Source organism: Bufo bufo, chromosome 6 (genome assembly GCF_905171765.1).
Source record: "Bufo bufo chromosome 6, aBufBuf1.1, whole genome shotgun sequence".
NCBI lineage: Eukaryota > Metazoa > Chordata > Amphibia > Anura > Bufonidae > Bufo > Bufo bufo.
Genome location: NC_053394.1, coordinates 216,957,771 through 216,981,936, shown reverse-complemented (window position 1 = coordinate 216,981,936; position 24,166 = coordinate 216,957,771). Strand labels below are relative to the sequence as shown.

Genomic DNA, 24,166 nt, shown 5'->3' with positions numbered 1-24,166 from the left:
GGATATGTTGCTGGTAATGATCACAATTGTATGAGGTAGCAATCATTCCTCGCCAATATACTATGCGTCAGCTAGTGAAATAGGCTGGTGTAACAATCACTGTGTTTTTGTTGTGTGAAACATCAGTGACCAAGTATTACATAACCTTTCAAAGAGGATATGTTACCACTTCAGACTTGTTGTTTTAGGAAATAATTGTATTCCTCATAACAAAACAATCGTGCATCATTTGTTCTACTCTGTGTTGTTCTGTTCCTCTGGTATTTCTGCAAAAAATTAACGGCTTGTCCTTTTTGGTGTTGCAATTTCAATGTTGGGAGTTTATAAAAGTATATAAATGGTCCCTATTAGGCCTGTACGATATATCGCCAAAGCAATCGTATCGCGATAATCGCCGATTGCGATATGGCCGACCCTAAAATGCTGCTATTATTTTTCACTTTATAAGACACACTGTGCGTCTCATAAAGCGACGGTTGACTTTTTACGTGGCTGACACTGATGTATCGCCGGATGCTATGCTGCACAGCGCGGCCGGCGATACATCAGTTACAGTGTGGGGATGGGGGAGGAGCTGGAGGCAAGTCATGGCGGGCCCCGCGCACATAACTGTCTTTGTATGTAAAGTCTTTCTTTACTGCTGAAACAATCGCTCTCCTATTGATAAACTCCTATTGATAAAATCGGCATCCTCTGTACTCACTATGAATGCACTGCAGCGAGCGGGCCGGCCGGGGCATGACTTTAGTCAGTCGCGCTCCTGCTTCATTAATGAAGTGGGAGGAGCGTTACTGACTGACTGAAGTCATGCGCTGGCCGGCCCGCTCGCTGCAGTGCATTCATAGTGAGTACAGAGGCTGGTTATTTTATCAATAGGAGTTTATCAATAGGAGAGTGATTGTTTCAGCAGTAAAGAAAGACTTTGCATACAAAGACAGTTATGTGCGCGGTTTAGGACACATGAGGGGACATTATTAAAGTACTGCTGTGACACATAGGACCATGAGGGGGCAAGCATAATATGCTATGTGTGTGTCATTCACACATATAGCATCTTATGCTGCCCCCCCTCATGGCCCTATGTGTCATAGCACACATCCCCCATAACAGTGCATCATCCACAGACCCCCCATAACAGTGCCATCCAAAGAATCCCTCATAACAGTGCCAACCACAGATCCCCATAACAGTACCAACCACAGATCCCCATAACAGTGCCAACCACAGATCCCCATAACAGTGTCATCCACAGGTCCCCTATAACAGTGCGTCATCCATAGGTCCCCCATAACAGTACTATCCAAAGAATCCCTCATGCCAGTGCCATCCACAGATCCCCATAACAGTGCCAACCACAGATCCCCATAACAGTGCCATCCACAGATCCCCATAACAGTGCCATCCACAGATCCCCATAACAGTGCCAACCAGAGATCCCCATAACAGTGCCAACCAAAGATCCCCCATAACAGTGCCATCCACAGATCCCCCATAACAGTGCCATCCAAAGAATCCCTCATAACAGTGCCAACCACAGATCGCCATAACAGTGCCAACCACAGATCGCCATAACAGTGCCAACCACAGATCGCCATAACAGTGCCAACCACAGACCCCCATAACAGTGCCAACCACAGATGCCCATAACAGTGCCAACCACAGATCCCCATAACCGTGTCATCCACAGTTCCCCCATAACAGTGCCTCATCCATAGGTCCCCCATAACAGTGCCATCCAAAGAATCCCTCATAACAGTGCCATTCACAGATCCCCATAACAGTGCCATCCACAGATCCCCATAACAGTGCCATCCACAGATCCCCATAACAGTGCGTCATCCAAAGAATCCCTCATGATAGTGCCATCCAAAGAATCCCTCATAACAGTGCCATTCACAGATCCCCATAACAGTGCCATCCACAGATCCCCATAACAGTGCCAACCACAGATCCCCATAACAGTGCCAACCACAGATCCCCATAACAGTGCCAACCACAGATCCCCATAACAGTGCCATCCACAGATCCCCAAAACAGTGCCATCCACAGATCCCCCGTAACAATGTCATACCCAGACCACCATTAGTTCAAAATCCACCAAAAGCACACCTTCTGGTTCAAAATCTTTTTTTTTCTTATTTTCCTCCTCAAAGACCTAGGTGCGTCTTATAATCAGGTGCGTCTTATAAAGCAATAAAATATGGTACCTGGGTGACGGGTCACGGCAGGGGCTCCTGTGGCGGCATCAGCGGCTCATACGGGAAAATCCAAGCAAATAGACCTCTAGCACAATTCCCTTAAAATATTGCATTGCATATAGTTATCGCAATTTTTTGGGCCCTAATCGCAATCGCACAAAATTCCCATATCGTGCAGCCCTAGTCCCTATCAAAACTAATGAGAAAGTTATTGTTGTTGACCCCACAGAGAACACTGGGTCATTGCTTGTGGTTAAAAGGGTTGTCCAAGTTATTTTTATTGATGACCTATCCTCAGGATAACTCCTCAATATCAGATTGGCGGAGGTCAAACACCCAGCAACCCCATTGATTAGCTGGTTGAAGAGAAGGTCGTGCACCATGCCAGCGCTGCCTTCTGTTCATTGTTTACCTGCTCGCCGTCACAACCACAGTGGTGAGCAGATGTAATTACAAGAAGCCGCCCCATTCCCTTCTATGGGACGGCTTGTTCCTATTCAAGTGTATAACAACGAATCAAACGAGTGGGACAGCTTCTTGTAATTACACCTGCTCACTGCTGCAATGTCAACGGCGAGCAGGTAAACAATGAAAGGAAGGCTGCGCTGGCAGGGTGCATGGCCTTCTCTTCAAACATCTGATCGGCGGGTGGTGCTGGGTGTTGGCCCCCCACCGATATGATATTGATGACCTGTCCTGAGGATAGGTCATCAATAAAAGTGGCTTGGACAACCCTTTTATGGTCAAACTCTAAACTCTAAAGCAGGCATGCTCAACCTGCGGCCCTCCAGCTGTTGTAAAACTACAACTCCCACAATGCCCTGCTGCCGGCTGATAGCTGTAGGATGTTCGGGTATGCTGGGAGTTGTAGTTTTGCAACAGCTGGAGGGCCACAGGTTGAGCATGCCTGCTCTAAAGTATTACTTTACTACCTGAATTGTAAAGTTATGTATCATGCTCTCATAAGTTCTTGTACGTTTTTGTAATAGCTCAAAGTATAGACATAAAGGGTTAGACATGAAGCATGGGAAATTCAAATACAGGGTTAGGCTCCCTACACATATATCCAACTATCTGACTCCACCAGTCTCCCCAGAGAGAGAAACTGAGCCAGAACTGATCCCAAAGTTTCTATGGGATTGTGCACATACATCAAGCACATCAGTTATGATGATGATCTACATATATCTGTTGTGTTCAACTCCAGCATAAAACAACCGGCCAGGCACAACGTAAATATGTTAACCTAGCCTTACTGGTGCAAATGTAGACTGTTAATCCATAATCTGTTCAATGAATTTACCAGTAGGGATCAGGAACATGTCTTCCCCTCAGTGGCAAGTACGTTTATACCAGGTGGCTTTTGCCTTCTTATAAAAGAATAAACTAGACTCACTTTCAGCCAACTAACTACTGTACAGTGGCGGAAATAATTATTTGACCCCTCACTGATTTTGTAAGTTTGTCCAATGACAAAGAAATGAAAAGTCTCAGAACAGTATCATTTCAATAGTAGGTTTATTGTAACAGTGGCAGATAGCACATCAAAAGGAAAATCGAAAAAATAACTTTAAATAAAAGATAGCAACTGATTTGCATTTCATTGAGTGAAATAAGTATTTGAACCCCTACCAACCATTAAGAGTTCTGGCTCCCACAGAGTGGTTAGACACTTCTACTCAATTAGTCACCCTCATTAAGGACACCTGTCTTAACTAGTCACCTGTATAAAAGACACCTGTCCACAGAATCAATCAATCAAGCAGACTCCAAACTCTCCAACATGGGAAAGACCAAAGAGCTGTCCAAGGATGTCAGAGACAAAATTGTAGACCTGCACAAGGCTGGAATGGGCTACAAAACCATTAGCAAGAAGCTGGGAGAGAAGGTGACAACTGTTGGTGCGATTGTTCGAAAATGGAAGGAGCACAAAATGACCATCAATCGACCTCGCTCTGGGGCTCCACGCAAGATCTCACCTCGTGGGGTGTCAATGGTTCTGAGAAAGGTGAAAAAGCATCCTAGAACTACACGGGAGGAGTTAGTTAATGACCTCAAATTAGCAGGGACCACAGTCACCAAGAAAACCATTGGAAACACATTACACCGCAATGGATTAAAATCCTGCAGGGCTCGCAAGGTCCCCCTGCTCAGGAAGGCACATGTGCAGGCCCGTCTGAAGTTTGCCAATGAACACCTGAATGATTCAGAGAGTGACTGGGAGAAGGTGCTGTGGTCTGATGAGACCAAAATAGAGCTCTTTGGCATTAACTCAACTCGCTGTGTTTGGAGGAAGAAAAATGCTGCCTATGACCCCCAAAACACCGTCCCCACCGTCAAGCATGGGGGTGGAAACATTTTGCTTTGGGGGTGTTTTTCTGCTAAGGGCACAGGACAACTTATTCGCATAAACGGGAAAATGGACGGAGCCATGTATCGTGAAATCCTGAGCGACAACCTCCTTCCCTCTGCCAGGAAACTGAAAATGGGTCGTGGATGGGTGTTCCAGCACGACAATGACCCAAAACATACAGCAAAGGCAACAAAGGAGTGGCTCAAGAAGAAGCACATTATGGTCATGGAGTGGCCTAGTCAGTCTCCGGACCTTAATCCAATCGAAAACCTATGGAGGGAGCTCAAGCTCAGAGTTGCACAGAGACAGCCTCGAAACCTTAGGGATTTAGAGATGATCTGCAAAGAGGAGTGGACCAACATTCCTCCTAAAATGTGCGCAAACTTGGTCATCAATTACAAGAAACGTTTGACCTCTGTGCTTGCAAACAAGGGTTTTTCCACCAAGTATTAAGTCTTTTTTTGTTAGAGGGTTCAAATACTTATTTCACTCAATGAAATGCAAATCAGTTGCTATCTTTTATTTAAAGTTATTTTTTCGATTTTCCTTTTGATGTGCTATCTGCCACTGTTACAATAAACCTACCATTGAAATGATACTGTTCTGAGACTTTTCATTTCTTTGTCATTGGACAAACTTACAAAATCAGTGAGGGGCCAAATAATTATTTCCGCCACTGTATATCTCTAAACAGTTGGAGGTTGGTATGACATTGAACATATCTTGATCTTTTACCTTAATGTTTTGCTTTTTAACCCTTAGCTGCTGACCCAGTGAGTACCTTGCAGAGAGAAAGAGGAGAGTGGTGTAATGAACACCAAAAGGTCCACAAACGTTTGGATGCAATAGAGGAGGTAAGGTTTATTGTATTCTCTGAAAGCAGACGCATTTCGATCAGATTTTCAAGCTATAAGGAGTCCTTCAAACAAACATTACTGTAAAATGGGCATTGTCTGCTCTTCACTGAGGTGTGACAAACTGATAATCTACTACTTGAATAGTGCAGTTTGCACTAATGCCTACCATGGCTTCAGTTCATCTATAGGGTGAACATTAGAATTACAATTCATTAGGCCAAGTGAAAGTACACTAAGGGGATTGTTCAATAGCGTTGTAGGATGCCTGCATTAAGGTGTTGGTGAAAATAGTGTAAGTTGTGCTACATTTATCAAAATGGCCAATGCCTGGGCATGAACATATTCCTCTTCCTCATGCATTAAGAACTGGTGAATGTGTTAAACAAATTTTGTCAAACCTTTTTTTAAACACTTTTCAAAACTGTACAAGTACCTGTGAACAAAATTATATGAGGTAATGATTCTAGCTGTTAAACATTTCATAAAATGATCATTACGATTCCCGATATCTGCATGGAATGTTCATTAGAATGGAAACTACCAATTCACAGGCCCATAGCACCCCCTTGTGTTTTTTTCTGAATCCATCACCTACAGTATTTGATGGACACTATGTATGTTGGAATACACATGCAACATATATATTTAAATAGTGTGGGAATGAATACTCCCCAGTAACTACTTTACTACGTAGCCCTTTCCTGGACCCCTCTTTGCTATCTGAACTGTCTGGATTTTTTACAGCATTGCTGTAGTAATATGCTGGATTTTAAAGGGTTTCTATCACTTCGTTTCACCTATTTAGCTTTCAGACACTAGCGATCCGCTAGTGTCTGCTTTATCTAACCATCCTAATATAAGAGCTTATTGTCCTGCCGTTTAGCTAAAAAAATAACTTATATAGATATGCAAATGAGCCTCTAGGTGCTATGGGGGCGTGATTAGCACCTAGAGGCTCCGTCTACCTTAACAAACTGCCGCCGCCCAGCGCGTCCCTCCAGCCCGCCCATCTCCTCCGGAATGCGATGCTCCTCGTATTCGGCGCATGCGCAGTGAATGTCTGATCGCTTCCCTGCTCAGACATCTCCACTGCACCTGCGCCGATGACGTCATAGCGCTCCGAGGAACAGGCGCAGTGGAGATGTCTGAGCAGGGAAGCGATCAGACATTCACTGCGCATGCGCAGAACAGAGACGCGCACGGAGAGGATCGCTTCAGCTGGAGATGGGCGGGCTGGAGGGACGCGCTGGGCGGCGGCAGTTTGTTAAGGTAGACGGAGCCTCTAGGTGCTATTCACGCCCCCATAGCACCTAGAGGCTCATTTGCATATCTATATAAGTTATTTTTTTAGCTAAACGGCAGGACAATAAGCTCTTATATTAGGATGGTTAGATAAAGCAGACACTAGCGGATCGCTAGTGTCTGAAAGCTAAATAGGTGAAACGAAGTGATAGAAACCCTTTAAGGAGGACAAAGGGATATTAACCAAGACAAAGGGATATTCACCATCTAGGGGACTTAAACAGACACTCTCAGTGGCAAAATATGGGATTTTAAACATAGTAAATACTTGTATTCAGCACTGAATGGCTTTCCAGGACTTAGATACTGATAGCCTGTCCTCAATATCAGATCAGTAGGGGTATGACACCCAGCACCACCACCTTTCAGCTGTTCAGGATAGCCACTGGTGGCAGAGACTTTAAAGTGGACAGAAAGCTCCATCCACTGTGTATTTTCCAGCACGGGAGTATTGCAGTTCAGCTGCCACACACTACACAGTTGAGAGATCGTTGTGCTTCCAGCACAAGTTCACTGTATGGTTTATGGCACCTGCCCGAAACAGCTGATCAGTAGTGGTCAGACCCACAGCAATCTAATATTGATGACCTATCCTGAGGTTAGGCCATCACTATCTAAGTACCGGAAAAACTTCTGATTTACCTCCTGGAAATGTAAACATATATTGACAAATGGATGGTATGGCTAGGTCTACATGGCGACATTTTGTCGCACCAATGTCGCGTGACAATTTTTATAATGGTAGTCTATTATGTCGCACTGCGACATGCGACATACTGCGACTGCGACAGTCTCAAAAAAACCATTCAAGATGGATTTTTCTGCAACTGTCGCGTCGCAGTATGTCGCAGTGCGACACCATAGACTACCATTATAAAAATTGTCGTGTGACACATGTTGCAGTGTAGTTGTGCCCTATGTGTCGCGCGACTTATTGTCACACTACACATGTCGTCCTGTAGACCTAGCCTACCACTCCGCTTGTCAAAAGGGTGTATTTAAAGATACAGTCTGGTAATCTCTGCACTAAGTGGTCAATTTATTCATATTTGGTCCCATAAACTTTAAATGGAGCTGCACAATTATTTATAAGTTATGAATGTTCTTAGTGGGCAACTTAGAACTATCCTGGTTGATGTCATAAAAGTAAAAGAGGGGTTGGCCACAAATTATCACTGGATTTTTTATTTTCATTTTATATTCTCTGTGTGCTAGGTTAATCAAGTATTAAACTCAAAATGTATCATCCTCTGGTATTTTAGCAACTGGATGTAGATAGGACTCACATAAATATTTTTAAACTGTGTTTATATAAAATCACAAACCCCAATTAAGGCCTCATGCACACGACCGTTGTTGGGTTCCGTGTCCGTTGTTCCGTTTTCCGTGATTTTCTGCGGACCCATTGACTTTCAATGGGTCTGTTGAAAACTCGGAAAATGCACCGTTTGTCATCCGCGTCCCTGATCCGTGTCTCCAGTCCGTGAAAAAAATATGACCTGTCCTATCTTTTTCACGGACAACGGTTCGCGGACCCATTCAAGTCAATGGGTCCGTGAAAAAACACGGAGGCACACAAGTTTGTCATCCGCGTCCGTGATCAGTGTCCGTTTTTTTCCTATCATTTTCAAGGCAAACATGACTTAGATTTTTTTTTTCACTTTTCATGTCTGGTGATCCTCCAAAAAAGACACACGGAAAAAAAAACAGAAACGGATCCCGAAACCCCGTTTTGCGGACCGTGAAAAAATACTGTCGTGTGCTTGAGGCCTTATGCATATGTAAAGTCATCTGTGAAGGCTATAACCCTGATAAATGTTCTATATGGACAATTTACATTTCTATTATGTGACTGTGAAAGTGGTGGAAATAAAATACCTAGGTACTTACCATTTGTTTTCTAGAGAGTGACAAAAACTGTGGAGCACCTGTATTCTGAAGTCAATTCTTTGCTCGACACCATTTCTGGATCTTCTTGGGCCCTGTCGGTAGCACCCAGTGGCCCTCTCTTGAATATATTTGAGGAAGGTTAGTAAATAAATGAGAAATATTTAAATAAAAATTAAAACATCTACCATTATTAAAACACTTTAGACAAAACTGCAACATTGGGGACATTTCTTATTACCATCTTAGATTGAGACAGCTTATACCTAGACCAGGGAAGCAGAAGATTCAACACAGTGAGGGAAGCAGAAGATTCAACACAGTGGCTCATGTTGTGTGATAGATTTGGTGCTAGACTTGTTAGACAACCCTCTGTCCACATTCTGACAACCTTTGGTTGGCTAACTTTAGACTACTGTTTTTTTGACAATATATTGGTTTGCCACAGACCTTTTCTAGACAATTTTAAAAACTACTGAGGTTCAAAAAGTGCCTAAAACTCACATTAAATCTGGTGAAATGCACATACACTGGAGTTTTTTTTTGTGCAAATTGAGTCAGGATTCTGCCACATTTAGCTTAGCAGTTCGTCATCACTGGCTAGTGCAGGACCTGAGGTAGAGATGCAGTCTCTATGAATCCCTATGTTATGCACTGCACACTTAGGTCCTGCACCAGTCATAACACAATAGCGAGACTTCATGAAAATTGGAGCAAGGGAAAACTGGAGCACTTGTCCATACTAAAATTCCAGCTCTCATTTCACAGAGGCTCTTTAGAAAATAAAAGCAGCGACCCAACTGGTGACTGTGTGCAACAGTTCTACTTTTCCCTTCCAATAGTGTTGATAAATACTGTATCTACTTAGTGTTTCAGTTTTGTCTGAATCCGTCATGCATCAGCAAAAATGCATCTGTTTTGATAATACAACTTTCTGCATCTGATATGAACGTATCCAGTGGTATTGTCTTTAAAATAGCCAAGACGGATCCGTCATGAACACCATTGAAAGTCTATGGGGGATGGATCAGTTTTCTATCTTGTCCGAGAAAACTGATCCGTCCCCATTGACTTACATTGTAAGTCATGACGGATCCGTCTTGCTCGGCACCATAAAACCGCTGCTTGCAGCGTTATTCTGTCTGCGATGGGGAAGCAACCAAACGGAACATTCTGGTGCATGACGGATCTCAATAGCGGAAAGGGAAAATGCTGGTGTGAAAGTAGCCTTAATGATGCAAAATAGAAACAAAATATTCAAAGCATCTCAATTTATTCAGTGTCAAGTATATGCAGCATGTGCAGAAATACATGCAATTACATGCTTTGGTGAGGTTACTTATTTTACCTGAGTAATGTTCTGCCATGTACACTAAAGGCTCTTGGTCACACAAATCATCAAGATCCACTGCTGGCAGCTACCTTTGCAATTGCTCGCCAATGACATTCTAGTTGTGCTCAGTGGGAGACAAGTCCGGAGATGCTGCAGGCAATGATAGCAAGTTTAGACCACTCAGGCTGCTCACAGTAGCATGAGTAACATGCGGCCTGGTATTGTCCTGTCGAAAAATGGGTCCCTTTGTAGAAATGGCGGTACCACTAGTTCCATGAACAAATTAATGTTACGCCAAGCTGTTAGTGTACATGAAATAAAAACTAAAGGGTTCCAGCTACCTTACATTATGCCACTCCACACCATAATCCTGGGAGTAGGACCAGTATGACGTTCCCTTGCGAAGACCACTCCCTGCCCATGTGGCCTCCAGACCAACCTCCGGGTATCAACAAACATAAACGATGATTGATCCGCTCACCACTCCTGGTCATTCCCACGGATCTAGACAAAGGAGGTCCAGCAGGCAACAAAAAAAGGAAATCCAGCAACTGGAGGATGCTGTTTCATAAAAGTTTATTTTATTGAAAAATCCTTTAAATAGTCCAAAGACTGAGCAGTCAAAAATTCTCCCGTGGAACAATCAACATATTTCAGTCTAGACCTATTCCTTACTCATGACATACAAAACTGAATAAAACATTGACTTTATAAAATATTAGCCCCAATATTAGGGGCATCACATGATCACATCTAGGAAAGAACAAAAATATGGAACGGAATCATACCCTCCATATGTAGCAAACAATACTAGGATAAGAAATATTCTCAAGACTACATATGCATCGGAATTGAGATTTATGGGCATTGAAGTAGTCGTGAGACCAAAAAGGGGAGGTGATTGGGACCGGAGGATTTTGCAGAGAGAGACTTGGTGGATATTTCACCTTCAAACTGTGGCCCCTAGGGGTCTAAATGAGCAACTGTCATTTGGTTGCTATATTGAACCTTAATACATCTCTCTGCATTTCAGCGACATGGTCCGGTCCCCCCCTCAGTCACCCTTAGAACGTGCTAAATGTGGATAGGATTTTTATAATAACAAATGATTTTGTTGGAGTGATATACCGAGCTAGATTATTATACCTTCTATTGAGATATGAATAAAAGACGTACTTTAAAATATGGTTGCGCTGAAGCGATTAATTGGCAACGACAGTTATTTGAGGAATCACCTTAAAAACTCTGATATTCCATTTGGTGATCTGCAGACCAGGCGGACCATTGGAAAATACTTTAGATCTTAGTGGGAGCGGAGGTCGAGCTTACTTGCCCTCTGACTTCATCTCTGCACCTCACTAAAACACCCACCTCAAGCATGCGCAGTGGAGAGTATATGCCGTCTGAAATTTAACATGTGAAGACGGCGCTTTGCTTGGCCACCTCAAATGTATGGAGCTCGACTTCATTATGAAGGCTGAGCTTCGTCTTGGTTGCCTGGCAGCAGGAACCCGCCTCCACACTAAGCATCATAGAAAGGAATAGAATCACGTGACTATAGGCGGAACAGCTGATGTTTCACGTGACTATGACGCTGCCTGACAATGAGGGGGCGTTGGATGGGGGCGGGGCTTCTCGGCTTTTTAAATGACCCGCGAACATGGCTTCATTGTCACTGCTACACGCGGGACGCCAGGGAGCACCCTCCACCCATTCCTATCTGGGAACAGTTACCATCAACAACTGGACAGATAAGCCGCTTATACCTATATGCTTTTATATCAGATTGTTACAGCATTTGATAAGCAACATTGCACGGATCTCTAAACGTCCGCTAGTGATATTACTAGTGGGAGATTGGTTACAATGTATATTAAATAGATACTATCAACTGACGTGATGTATTTATAATTGGTTGGGAGGCATACCAAATAGATACTCCTAACTAATGTGATGCATCTATGAATTGACTATCATTGGTTTACTAAGCCTGGATTGAAGTTTTACTGACAAGTACAACCTTGTACAGTTAAGACTGGTGACCTCTGGTTATTCCTGGTTGACTTGCCAGGTTTTGGCACTCACACCTGGACATTAATGTATATCGAATACTGAATACACTATATATTTTTCTCTATATGAACAGAGACTAAATACCAGGAACTACCACAGGCCTTGTGAAATAGAGGGCAATTCGGCCTTTATCACCATAACGCTTAGCTGGTTGGAGGCCACATAATTATCTGCCTATGCAGTTTATCTGCTGTACAGCTTTCCATCACAGGAGGGACTGTATTAGCTCATTAGGCATAATATATTAATGTGCTCTCTGTGACCCCTCTATTTTGCTGGATAAGTGACTCCAGTTTAGGGGCTCCTTGGATATAATTTTGTCCCCTGACGAATCAGGTATCACTGAGGAAACGCGTCGGGACTCCATGACCACTTGAATATGTACATTCTTGGGACATTTTGATCATCTGATTATATACATCCTTGTGTGTATGAACTTGTTCAGGCACTATAGGTGACTCATCTCAGCTGTGAACATACCTGATCTTGTTTCATCACATCCATTTTTTGCCAGCTTTTCCTTCCCTTGCCCTTCTTGTTAGGGATAACATCTATAGGACCATATTCTGGCTATCGGGCAAAGCTGGGCAGTCCACAATTAGGGAGGGTGACAATAGGGATATTGAAGTAGATAGGAGGGAGGATATAGAAGGACAGGGCTATCTAGGGTTTGGACCCAGCGCTGTGTCTTTCTGCCTTGGTACCTGGCTACCCTTCACCCTGTTTTCTTACATTGTTGCTATCCCTATACATGGTCCCTTCCCATCTCCGCCCATTTTTTATAGGAGATTAGTGTAACTAGTGGTAAACTATTAAGAATTGTTTAGTATAGTAGGGCCCATTATTTTATCCATATACATTAATAAATGTTATGTTTTAAACCTAATAAGCTACCCATTTATTGTGAAGTCTAAGACATGCAGGTTGCCAGGTAAATCACATGTGTGGTATCGTAAGTTATGTACGCCCTGATTTTAAACTCCTGAATAGTGGTACATGCTTGAAAAGAATTATGACCCAGGCAGCACCCTGTTATGAGCCTCGGAGCATTTCATGTTCCCGCAGTGTTCCCGGTGACGTCACCGGGAACAATGCTAGGGGGAAGCCTCCACCCAGCAGCGTGTTATTATAAACAAAAAAGCCCTTGCCCTGTGCTGGATTGAGGGAGAGCATGAAATGCTCTGATGCTCATAACAGCCTGGGTGAAAATATGGGTATATCCGGGTTCAGCTCTGATTTTGGACAACCCATTTAAGGCTACTTTCACACTAGCGTTCGGGGCTCCGCTGGTGAGCTCCGTTTGAAGGGGCTCACAAGCGGCCCCGAACGCATCCGTACTGCCCTAATGCATTCTGAGTGGACGCGGATCCGCTCAGAATGCATCAGTCTGGCAGCGTTCAGCCTCCGCTCCGCTCAGCAAGCGGACACCTGAACGCTGCTTGCAGCGTTCGGGTGTCCGCCTGGCCGTGCGGAGGCAAACGGATCCGTCCAGACTTACAATGTAAGTCAATAGGGACGGATCCGTTTGAATTTGACACTGTACGGATCCGTCCCCCATTGACTTTCAATGTAAAGTCTGGACGGATCCGTCTGAAGCTACTTTCAGACTTAGAATTTTTTCTACAATATAATGCAGACGGATCCGTTCTGAACAGATCCAAAGTCTGCATTATATGAGCGGATCCGTCTGGGCAGACCCCAGACGGATCCGCTCTGAACGGTAGTGTGAAAGTAGCCTAACTCTAGCATACCTACATGCCTTGCATTTCAAATAGCCACATTTGTAAAAACCAGGAAAAGACAGCCAAGTCTTTTGATGTACATTCCCAGGGGAAAACAGACTCTGAGAAACTACATTGCCCAATCTCTGTGCTCGTCTTTGTACAAATCTGACACCCCTTTTTATGAACTGTCCAAGCACTTCACCTTGTTGTAGTATTGGTAAATATTTATGTATTATATTCACTGTTTGGTAATATTGTCTATTGTAGGTAGTTACAAAAGTAAATGGTTGCTCAGATTTTTCCTTTTTGGTAGTATTTTTTAATTCAACTAACAAAGAAGCTTGGGTATAAATCTGCACTTTGCAAGCAGCCTTCAGGGTACAATCAATTTGAGACAAGCAAGCACTTTATGTTTTTCTTCATTATACGTGTCATCATTTGTGCAGTTACGTCTGATACAAGCTATGGTCAGACACATATAGTTAGTTGGGCTACTTACGATGTAGTGTGGCTATATTCTTCTATACCACATGCCCTAAGTTTGTCAGCACTTGGTGAACATCTTATAATGTATAGTAGATACCGGTATACCCCACAATTACAAGACTTTATTTGGATGGTAGTTGAATTTTTATGTATTTTTTCAGGTTCCGTGGGTACTATGGGGGGCCGCTTCTCCCCTTCTCTCTCTATATATATATATATATATATATATATATATATATATATACACATACACACACTGCTCAAAAAAATAAAGGGAACACTTAAACAACACAATGTAACTCCAAGTCAATCACACTTCTGTGAAATCAAACTGTCCACTTAGGAAGCAACACTGAGTGACAATCAATTTCACATGCTGTTGTGCAAATGGGATAGACAACAGGTGGAAATTATAGGCAATTAGCAAGACACCCCCAATAAAGGAGTGGTTCTGCAGGTGGTGACCACAGACCAATTTTCAGTTCCTATGCTTCCTGGCTGATGTTTTGGTCACTTTTGAATGCTGGCGGTGCTTTCACTCTAGTGGTAGCATGAGACGGAGTCTACAACCCACACAAGTGGCTCAGGTAGTGCAGCTTATCCAGGATGGCACATCAATGCGAGCTGTGGCAAGAAGGTTTGCTGTGTCTGTCAGCGTAGTGTCCAGAGCATGGAGGCGCTACCAGGAGACAGGCCAGTACATCAGGAGACGTGGAGGAGGCCGTAGGAGGGCAACAACCCAGCAGCAGGACCGCTACCTCCGCAACCTCCAGCAGGCCACAAATGTGCATGTGTCTGCTCAAACGGTCAGAAACAGACTCCATGAGGGTGATATGAGGGCCCGACGTCCACAGGTGGGGGTTGTGCTTACAGCCCAACACCGTGCAGGACGTTTGGCATTTGCCAGAGAACACCAAGATTGGCAAATTCGCCACTGGCGCCCTGTGCTCTTCACAGATGAAAGCAGGTTCACACTGAGCACATGTGACAGACGTGACAGAGTCTTGAGACGCCATGGAGAACGTTCTGCTGCCTGCAACATCCTCCAGCATGACCGGTTTGGCATTGGGTCAGTAATGGTGTGGGGTGGCATTTCTTTGGAGGGCCGCACAGCCCTCCATGTGCTTGCCAGAGGTAGCCTGACTGCCATTAGGTACCGAGATGAGATCCTCAGACTCCTTGTGAGACCATATGCTGGTGCGGTTGGCCCTGGGTTCCTCCTAAAGCAAGACAATGCTAGACCTCATGTGGCTGGAGTGTGTCAGCAGTTCCTGCAAGACGAAGGCATTGATGCTATGGACTGGCCCATCCGTTCCCCAGACCTGAATCCAATTGAGCACATCTGGGACATCATGTCTCGCTCAATCCACCAACGTCACTTTGCACCACAGACTGTCCAGGAGTTGGCAGATGCTTCAGTCCAGGTCTGGGAGGAGATCCCTCAGGAGACCGTCCGCCACCTCATCAGGAGCATGCACAGGCGTTGTAGGGAGGTCATACAGGCACGTGGAGGCCACACACACTACTGAGCCTCATTTTGACTTGTTTTAAGGACATTACATCAAAGTTGGATCAGTCTGTAGTGTGTTTTTCCACTTTAATTTTGAGGGGGGCTCCAAATCCAGACCTCCATGGGTTGAAAAATTTGATTTCCATTTTTTTTATTTTTGTGTGATTTTGTTGTCAGCACATTCAACTATGTAAAGAACAAAGTATTTCAGAAGAATATTTAATTAATTCAGATCTAGGATGTGTTATTTTTGTGTTCCCTTTATTTTTTTGAGCAGTGTATATATATATATATTTAAATAAAATAAAGTTTTCCCATATCCGCTCATTTATAATTGGATAAAAAATAAATAAATACATTACACGTTTGGTATCGCCACGTCCATAACGACCTGATGTATAAAAGTATCACTTTCCTTTTACCGCACGGTGAACGCCATAAAAAATAAAATAAAAATACTATGATGGAATTGCAATTTTGCCCATCTCACTTCCCCCAAAAATTTATAAAAAAATGATAAAAAAAGCCATATGTACCCCAAATTAGTACTAATTAAACCGTAACTTAAGCCCGCAAAAAATGAGCCCCTACATAATACAATCGCCCAAGAAATAAAAAAATATGGCTTTTAGAAAATGGAGACACAAAAACATGATTTATCTAAAAAAAAAACTAAAATAAAAACTGTGCCAGAACAGCCATTTTTTTTGTCTACACCTTGCCTCACAAAAAGCATAAAATCTAGCGATGAAAAATCATATATATCCCAAAATAGTACCAATAAAACTGTCACCTGATCCTGTGGTTTCCAAAATGGGGTCACTTTTTGTGAGTTTCTACTGCAGGGGTGCATGAAGGGGGCTTCAAATGGGACATGTGCCTAAAATACAGTCCAGCAAAATCTGCCCTCCAAAAATTATATGGCGCTCCTTTCCTTCTGTGCCCTGCTATGAGCACATACAGCAGATCATGACCACATATGGGGTGTTTCTGTAAACGGCAGAATGAGGGTAATAGATATTAAGTTTTGTTTGGCTGTTAACCCTTGCGTGTTACAGGAAAAAAATTATTAAAAACGGAAAATCTGCTAAAAAAGTGAAATTTAGAAATTTCATCTCCATTTTCCTTTAATTGTTGTGAAACACCTAAAGGGTTAACAAAGTTTGTAAAATCATTTTTCAAAAACTTGAGGGGTGTAGTTTCTAATATGGGATAATTTATGGGTTGTTTCCACTATGTAAGGCCTCTTGCACACGACCGTGTGGCTTTTTGAGTATTTTGCGGTCTGCAAAAAACGGATCCGCAAAAAATATGGATGACATCCGTGTGCATTCCATTTTTTGCGGAACGGAACAGCTGGCCCCTGATAGAACAGTACTATCCTTGTCCGTTATGCGGACAATAATAGGACATGTTCTATCTTTGAACGGAACAGAAGAACAGAAAAACAGAAATACGGAAACAGAAGGCATACGGAGTACGGAGTCTATTGAAATTAATGGTTCCGTATACGGAAGGTAAACGGGAAAAAAAACATTCGTGTGCAAGAGGCCTAAGCCTCAAAAAGTTACTTCATAACTGAACTGGTCCAGAAAAAATTGGGTTTTGGAAATTTTCTGAAAAAGTTTAAGAATTGCTTCTAAAATTCTAAGCCTTCTGATAAAATGCCATTTAAAAAAATGATGCCAACATAAAGTAGACATGTGGGGAATATTAAAAAATATATATTTTTTTAAGTATCACTATCCGCCTTAAAGGCAGAGAAATAAAAATTTTGAAAATGACAAAATTTTCGCTAAATTTAGGATGTTTTTATAAATAAAGGTGGTTTATATCGACTCAAATTTACCACTAACATGAAGTAAAATGTGTCACAAGAAAACAATCTCAGAATGGCTTGGATAAGTAAAAGCATTCAAAAGTTATTACCACATGAAGTGACATGTCAGATTTCCATAAATCAGCCTGGTCAGGAAGGTGCAAAATGGCCCGGTCATTAAGGGGTTAATTAACCCTTAGAGGACCGATTTTCAGTTTTCGTTTTTCACTCTCCACCTTCCCAGATGCATAACTTTTTTTATTTTTTGGTTCACATAGCCTTATGAGGGCTTATTTTTTGTGGAAAAAGTTGTACTTTCTAATGGCACTATTTAATATTGCATATGATGTAGTGGAGAGCTGGAAAAAGTTGGGGTGGAATTGGAAAAAATGCAATTCTGCCACAGTTTTCTGTTTTGTTTTTATGCTGTTCCCTATGTGGTAAAATTGACCTGTTACCTTCATTCTCCCGGTTGGTACAATTACAGCGATACCAAATTGTATAATTTTTTTTGCGTTTTATTACTGAAAAAAATAAACTTGAAAATAAATTCTGCCAGGGAAAGCTGATACAGGCGCGGGAGCGCTCGGCTCCCGCCTCCGGACCACTCAGATGTTGTGGTTTGAAACAGCAAAAGCTTGGCGGCTATGGTGCCCTCTGCATGAGCTGATGGGCGCCATCTTTAAAGTGGCAACTTCCACCATACATGTAAGATGGAGGTCGCCAAGATGTTAAAACTGAAAAATTGAGCTGCAAGTGCAATAACATTTTTTATCCTAGTATTGTTTGCTACAGATGGAGGATATGATTCCGTTCCACATTTTTGGAATTTTTCTATAAAATAAGCTTTTATGAAACAGCATCCTAGAGTTGCTGGATTTCCTTTCTTTGCAACCTCTGGGTATCATTGCGTTCGAGACAACAGCAGGACTCATCGCTGAAAAGGAGAGACCTCCATTCTAGTCTCCATTGCTGTCTTGCTATGCACCATAATAGCCTTTAAGAGCAGTGGCATGAGGTCACTGGAACACCTATAGGTGTACGTCTGGCACAAAGCTCAATGTGTATCTGATAGTTTGAGTAGACACTGCTTGCTGCCCTAGTTTCCCTAGCCCTGATTTCACATGCAGTACAGAATGGATCATTATTCTTCTAATCAGATGATCCATCGGTGCAGAAGTTCGACTCTGCGCACCTCTTGCTGTCATTCCAGTTCGTTGTTGTTCTCCCAACCACTGGGACATGCAATACTGTACAGTGCTGACATCTTGGTCTAGGTGCGTAGCGATCTGACGAAGTTATAAACCTAGGTCTCTCAGTTCAATGATTCTGTCCCTCCCAGTTTGGGACAAGTGGTGATAACTGGCACATCGATGAACAGGAGGCATCGCACAATAATCCCACACGACTTCAATACAATTTTTGTGGTTTCATGTGGCTAAAAAGCTTTGCTTTTGATCTGGCTTTTATGTCACTCCCACATGTCAGAGATTGGAGCTAGAGCCTCAATTTGTATGTCCTTACAGCTTGTCCTACTTGGTGCTGTAATTTCCATGTGGAGGAGTATATATGATGGGAAGAATGCATACAAGGAAAAATGTAACAATAGACAAAGTGAACACGAGAAAACATAACACAGTTTAGAACAAAATATGGAAAAACTTAAAATATAGTCATTTTTTGTTCATGACCAGAGCTGTTCTGGGCCTTGACACCCCAAAGAAAAATGTCATCTTTCACTTGAGCTGTCTAATGCAGAGAGGAGTTTTTTTAATCTCCTTTTTCATTGTTTTACTATTTTTTCTTATTTGCAATTCATTTTATGTATTTATTGATTTATTTTATACTATAAGCCTAAATTGATCTGCCTGCTGCCATTCCCATATACACATCATTAATAACGATGATCTAACGGTATTGCTCATTAGATCACTGTTGCCGGTGAGCTGTATACAGAGACATGCAGAAAAGATGCAGATCCTGTCTTACCTGCATGAGATCTCTTTACCACTGGGAATCCCTGTGATGTCATCCATGGTGTCACAGATGCTCAGAGAATCTACCTAGATGCAGAAGCTGCAGTGTTCATGGATTTTAGTCATATTATTTCAGTTCTCTAGCACTGGTCTATTTCGATGGCGCTGTACGCATGTGCACACAGTGCCTTCAGTGAGGATAGTGAAATTAAGGTGCCATTATTTTAGTAGCTGTGAGGGGGCCCCAGTGGTCAGACCCTCATTAAAGGGAACCTGTCATGTGGATATTTGATTATAATCTAACTAATTATATACAATCATTAACTACTAAAAAGTGCCTTAGATGTATTCACTTACTGGTGTGACAGATGGTTACCTCATAATATACACACAAAGGTGCCACATGCTAATGAGCTGATTTGAGTCCAGCGTGATGTCAGTGAGTCCAGCGTATTTTTAATTCAGAGCTATAGCCACTCCCCTGCCCACCTGCTGCTGATTCATATGGAAAATAACTGTCAATCAGCAGCAGGTAGGCGGGAAGAGTCAGGAGCTCATGAATATTCAGGACTTATCATTATCAGCTGGAGCTTTTCAATACAAGATGTTGGCAGATTAACTGGGTCAATTAAAGAAAGTGACCCAGCATTTTGCTAAGAGAATCAGTCACTTATTTATGTTGCCCTTAGTTAGGACACCATAAAACTGGTGACAGGTTCCCTTTAAGTCATGAAATCAACGGTAATCCTCTTAACAACTTAAATAAAAGACTCACAGTTCTAGCTGGTCCATACTTTAATCTGAATATAATTACAATGAGGGATTCTTTGTGGTGAGCTGTATAACCTCCCCCATTCCAGAGGTTAATCAGACATAACTACCTTTGTATACAAAGGTTTATCTTCTGTGTGCGGAACAACACAAAAGGTAAAATTCTTTTTACGGCACAAACATGTGAGCTGCCCCTTGAGAAAATCAGGGATATGTTTAACAAAATAATCCAACTGCACTAGAATGTGTGTAGTCCTAAACCTGTACAAGGTGTAGCCCATGGTTATAACTCCACTGTCATAATAACCCTTGGAAGTGGGTCAAGAAAAATACATTTGTAAATTCTTGGTATTCAAGGTATGCTTAATTTTTTAAGTATTGGTTTCCCAATAGAAAAACTAATTTCTTTCATGTTTCTATTTCTTGCAGATTCTAGATGAAGATGCAGAACAATACTTACTTTCTGAACACAATTTTTATATTTTTCCATTGTGTGCTTTGTGACAAATAAAGGTATATTTTACTACACCAGAAGCTTGTGATCTGTTGCTTTCTAAAATGTATCGGACATAAAAGATGTAAACTTAGCATGAAAATTATTTTATTCACTGAAATCAAACATGAACATTACCTATGTTACCAGGTAAACTGTCAACTTACTTTTCCAAACTGTTGTAAAAACCAACTAGACCCTTTTTGACCTAATATTAACCAAAAAGAACAGCAAAGGTGTAGGTTGGGCATCACCTAGGAAATGGAGACAAAAACATACCGCAATACATTTTCACTTGTCTTTCAACAGGGTGTTTAGTCAGGGAAACACAAAAAAAAACTGAATTTCACTGAGACAAAATCTCATAAGTTTAACCTCATTGACTGCCTCATTTTGTCCTCAATAATAAGAGTATTGGAAATTTTGGACATAAACCTAAAATGTTCATCAGTTACATAATTCAAGCAAGCAAATGTATTCAGAGTGGAAAATGAACTGCCAGGTGAAATGCAGAGCAACAGTGTAAACTGCCTATTAAATGTGGCCTGTCTGACATAGGAAGAAGTGTAGTGCAGCCTTAAATAGATCAAAATATACAAATCACCTGCTCCAGATGGCATACACGTATTATCCTAAAGGAATTAACTAATGTCATAGGCAGACCCTTATTTCCGATATTTAAGGACTCCATAATAACAGGGTCTATTACTCTATTCAATAGGTTTGGCGCCTAGCAAATATGGTGCCGATATTCAAAAAGGGGTCAAAAAGTGTGACTGGAATCTATAGGCCTGTAAGTTGTTGAACCTCTATTGTGGGTAAACTGTTTGAAGCTTTAGAGCAGGGGTGCACAACATTTTTTGGTCTGAGGGCCGCATTGTCACATCACTCTATTTCAAGTGGCCGCAAATAAAATAAAATAAATGTTGATTGGTGCTCATTTGCATCAGCCTATTACACAGGCCAATGTAAAGTAACTGGGGAGGAATGATCGCTATCACAGTCATTCCTTTATTTAGTTATATTGATTATCAGTAGCACATCCATGATTACACAGAGAGATGTGCGGCTGATTATACCGGCCAGTTATCATGAACACTTGTTCCCAGTAATTGACCTGAATATCTCGCAGTGTAATATGGGCTTAAAGGGATTTCCCAGAAAAAATGAATTTTTAACAAGTTCTTGCAGCATGGCCCCTGAAACCGAAGAGTTATACTTACCTGCTCTCTGCGCTGTTTTTACTTGGCAGTGCATGGCTATGGTCACATGCACCTCTCCAGCCAATCACTGGCTTCAGCGGTGATGTGGCCACAAGCAGCGTGTCACTGCTGAAGCCAGTCATTGACTGTAGAGGTGTATGTGCCCATGTCCATGCACTGACAGGTGTAAAAGTGCAGGAACCAGAAGATGGAGGCTGAGGGGGCCAGGGCGGCATGAAGCAGGCAAGTATGAATCTTCTGTTTCAGGGGCCATGCTGCAGGAACTTAACACCTTCCTGCATTATCATGTACATGTATGTTGGGGAATGTGGTGCCTTACTGCATTCCCACATGCATGTACACGATGGGATCGGGCGGGTGTAGGAGCTTCACCCGCCCAATCTGCAGCACGAGCCCGGCTGTTACTGATAGCCGGGTCCCTGCTGCATCTGTCAGCATCGCTGTATGCAGTGATGCTGGCGGGTTAACCCTTTCACATGCCGCGGTCAGCGCTGACCGCGGCACATGCAGGGTTTACAGCTGGAGGGGGCTCCCTCTGACTCCATCAGGCCCCTGCACTGCTCTGGCAGGGGGCCGATGGTTGCCATGGAAGCCTCGATGCCTTACAAAGGCATCGGAGCCTGCCAGCTATGGAAGCCCAGGAGATCCAGCCGGCAGGCTGGGTCTCCTAGGCAACTGTCAGCGTCTTACTGTGTAAGATGCTGACAGTTCAATTCAGTACAATACATAATGTATTGTACTGAATTGAAACAGGGATCAAACCCTAAGAACTTGAAGTCCCACAGTGGGACAAATATAAAAAGTAAAAAAAAGTTTTAAAAAAATGTGTTTTTTTATAATAAAAAAAATAAAAGTTTCAAATAATAAAAAAAAGTGTCCTTTACCAAATGAAAGTTAAAAAAATTGTGAAAAACAGGGAAAATAAAAAAAGTAGACATATTGGGTATCTCCGTGTCTGTATCGACAGGTTAACCCCTCAGGTCAAAAGAATAAAATAAAAACTGTGCTAAGAAAACAATTTTTTTATCACCTTACATCACTAAAAGTGAAACACCAAGTGATCAAAAAGGCATATGCCCGCCAGATTAGTACCAATCTACCAATCAGACCTGAACTGGGTCCCTAAAAAGTGGGTTTTTGAAAATTTCTGAAAAATTTCAAGATTTGCTTCTAAACTTCTAAGCCTTGTAACATCCCCCAAAAATAAAATATCATTCCCAAATTGATCCAAACATGAAGTAGACATATGGGAAATGTAAAGTAATAACTATTTTTGTAGGTATTACTGTGTATTATAGAAGTAGAGAAATTGAAACTTGGAAATTTTCTATTTTTTACCAATTTTTGGTAAATTTGGTATTTTTTTATAAATAAAAATGATTTTTTATTTATTTCATTTTACCAGTGTCATGAAGTACAATATGTGATGAAAAAACAATCTCAGAATGGCCTGGATAAGTCAAAGTGTTTTAAAGTTATCACCACTTAAAGTGACACTGGTCAGATTTGCAAAAAATGGCCTGGTCCTTAAGGTGAAATAAGGCTGTGTCCCAAAGGGGTTAAAATAAAAAATGTAATCACTCCCTTTCCCCATATTAAAAATAAACAAAAAAAAAATTATCATTTGCACTGCCATACCCCAAACCATCAGCGCTACTAAAATATAAATGTATTTATCCCTTTGGTGAATAATGAAATCATTATTTGAATGAAATCAAAATAGGCAATTCTTTGTTTTTTCATCGCTTCACGTCCCAAAAAATTGAAAAAAGTGATGAACGTCAAACACACTCCTAAATGTTATCAATAAAAGTTACAGATCGTCCCACAGAAAAAAAACGAGCATTCACACAGCTCTGTATATACAACTATAAAAAAGGGTCACAATATGGTGGTGCAAATAAAAACTAAATTTGTTCCAAAGTTTTTTTCTTTTTCAGTATTAAAACACAAGAACGAAGCTAATGTACAGCATATGGAACGCCGTAGAAACAAAACCCATTAAACTAGCGGAATTCTGTGTTTTTTTTTCCAATTCCATCCCATTTGGATTTTTTGTTTTCAGCTTCCCACTACATCGTATGCAATAGTAAATTGTGCCATTGGAAAGTACAACTTGCACAACAAAAAACAAGCCCTCATATGGCTATGTGAATGAAAA

The 24,166-nt window shown here is 41.9% G+C and overlaps 1 protein-coding gene across 1 annotated transcript in view; it reads left to right on the top strand.

Moving 5' to 3' along the window:
• Positions 1–20,820, top strand: part of PLAC9 (placenta associated 9) — a 38,516-nt gene extending 17,696 nt beyond the window's left edge. Inside the window, exons 2-4 of the mRNA XM_040437247.1 lie at positions 5,314–5,405; positions 8,615–8,738; positions 20,719–20,820. Coding sequence (XP_040293181.1) covers positions 5,314–5,405; positions 8,615–8,738; positions 20,719–20,729 — 227 coding nt within the window. The 3' untranslated portion in view covers positions 20,730–20,820. The remainder of the gene's footprint in view (positions 1–5,313; positions 5,406–8,614; positions 8,739–20,718) is intronic.
• Positions 20,821–24,166: the final 3,346 nt, after the last annotated feature.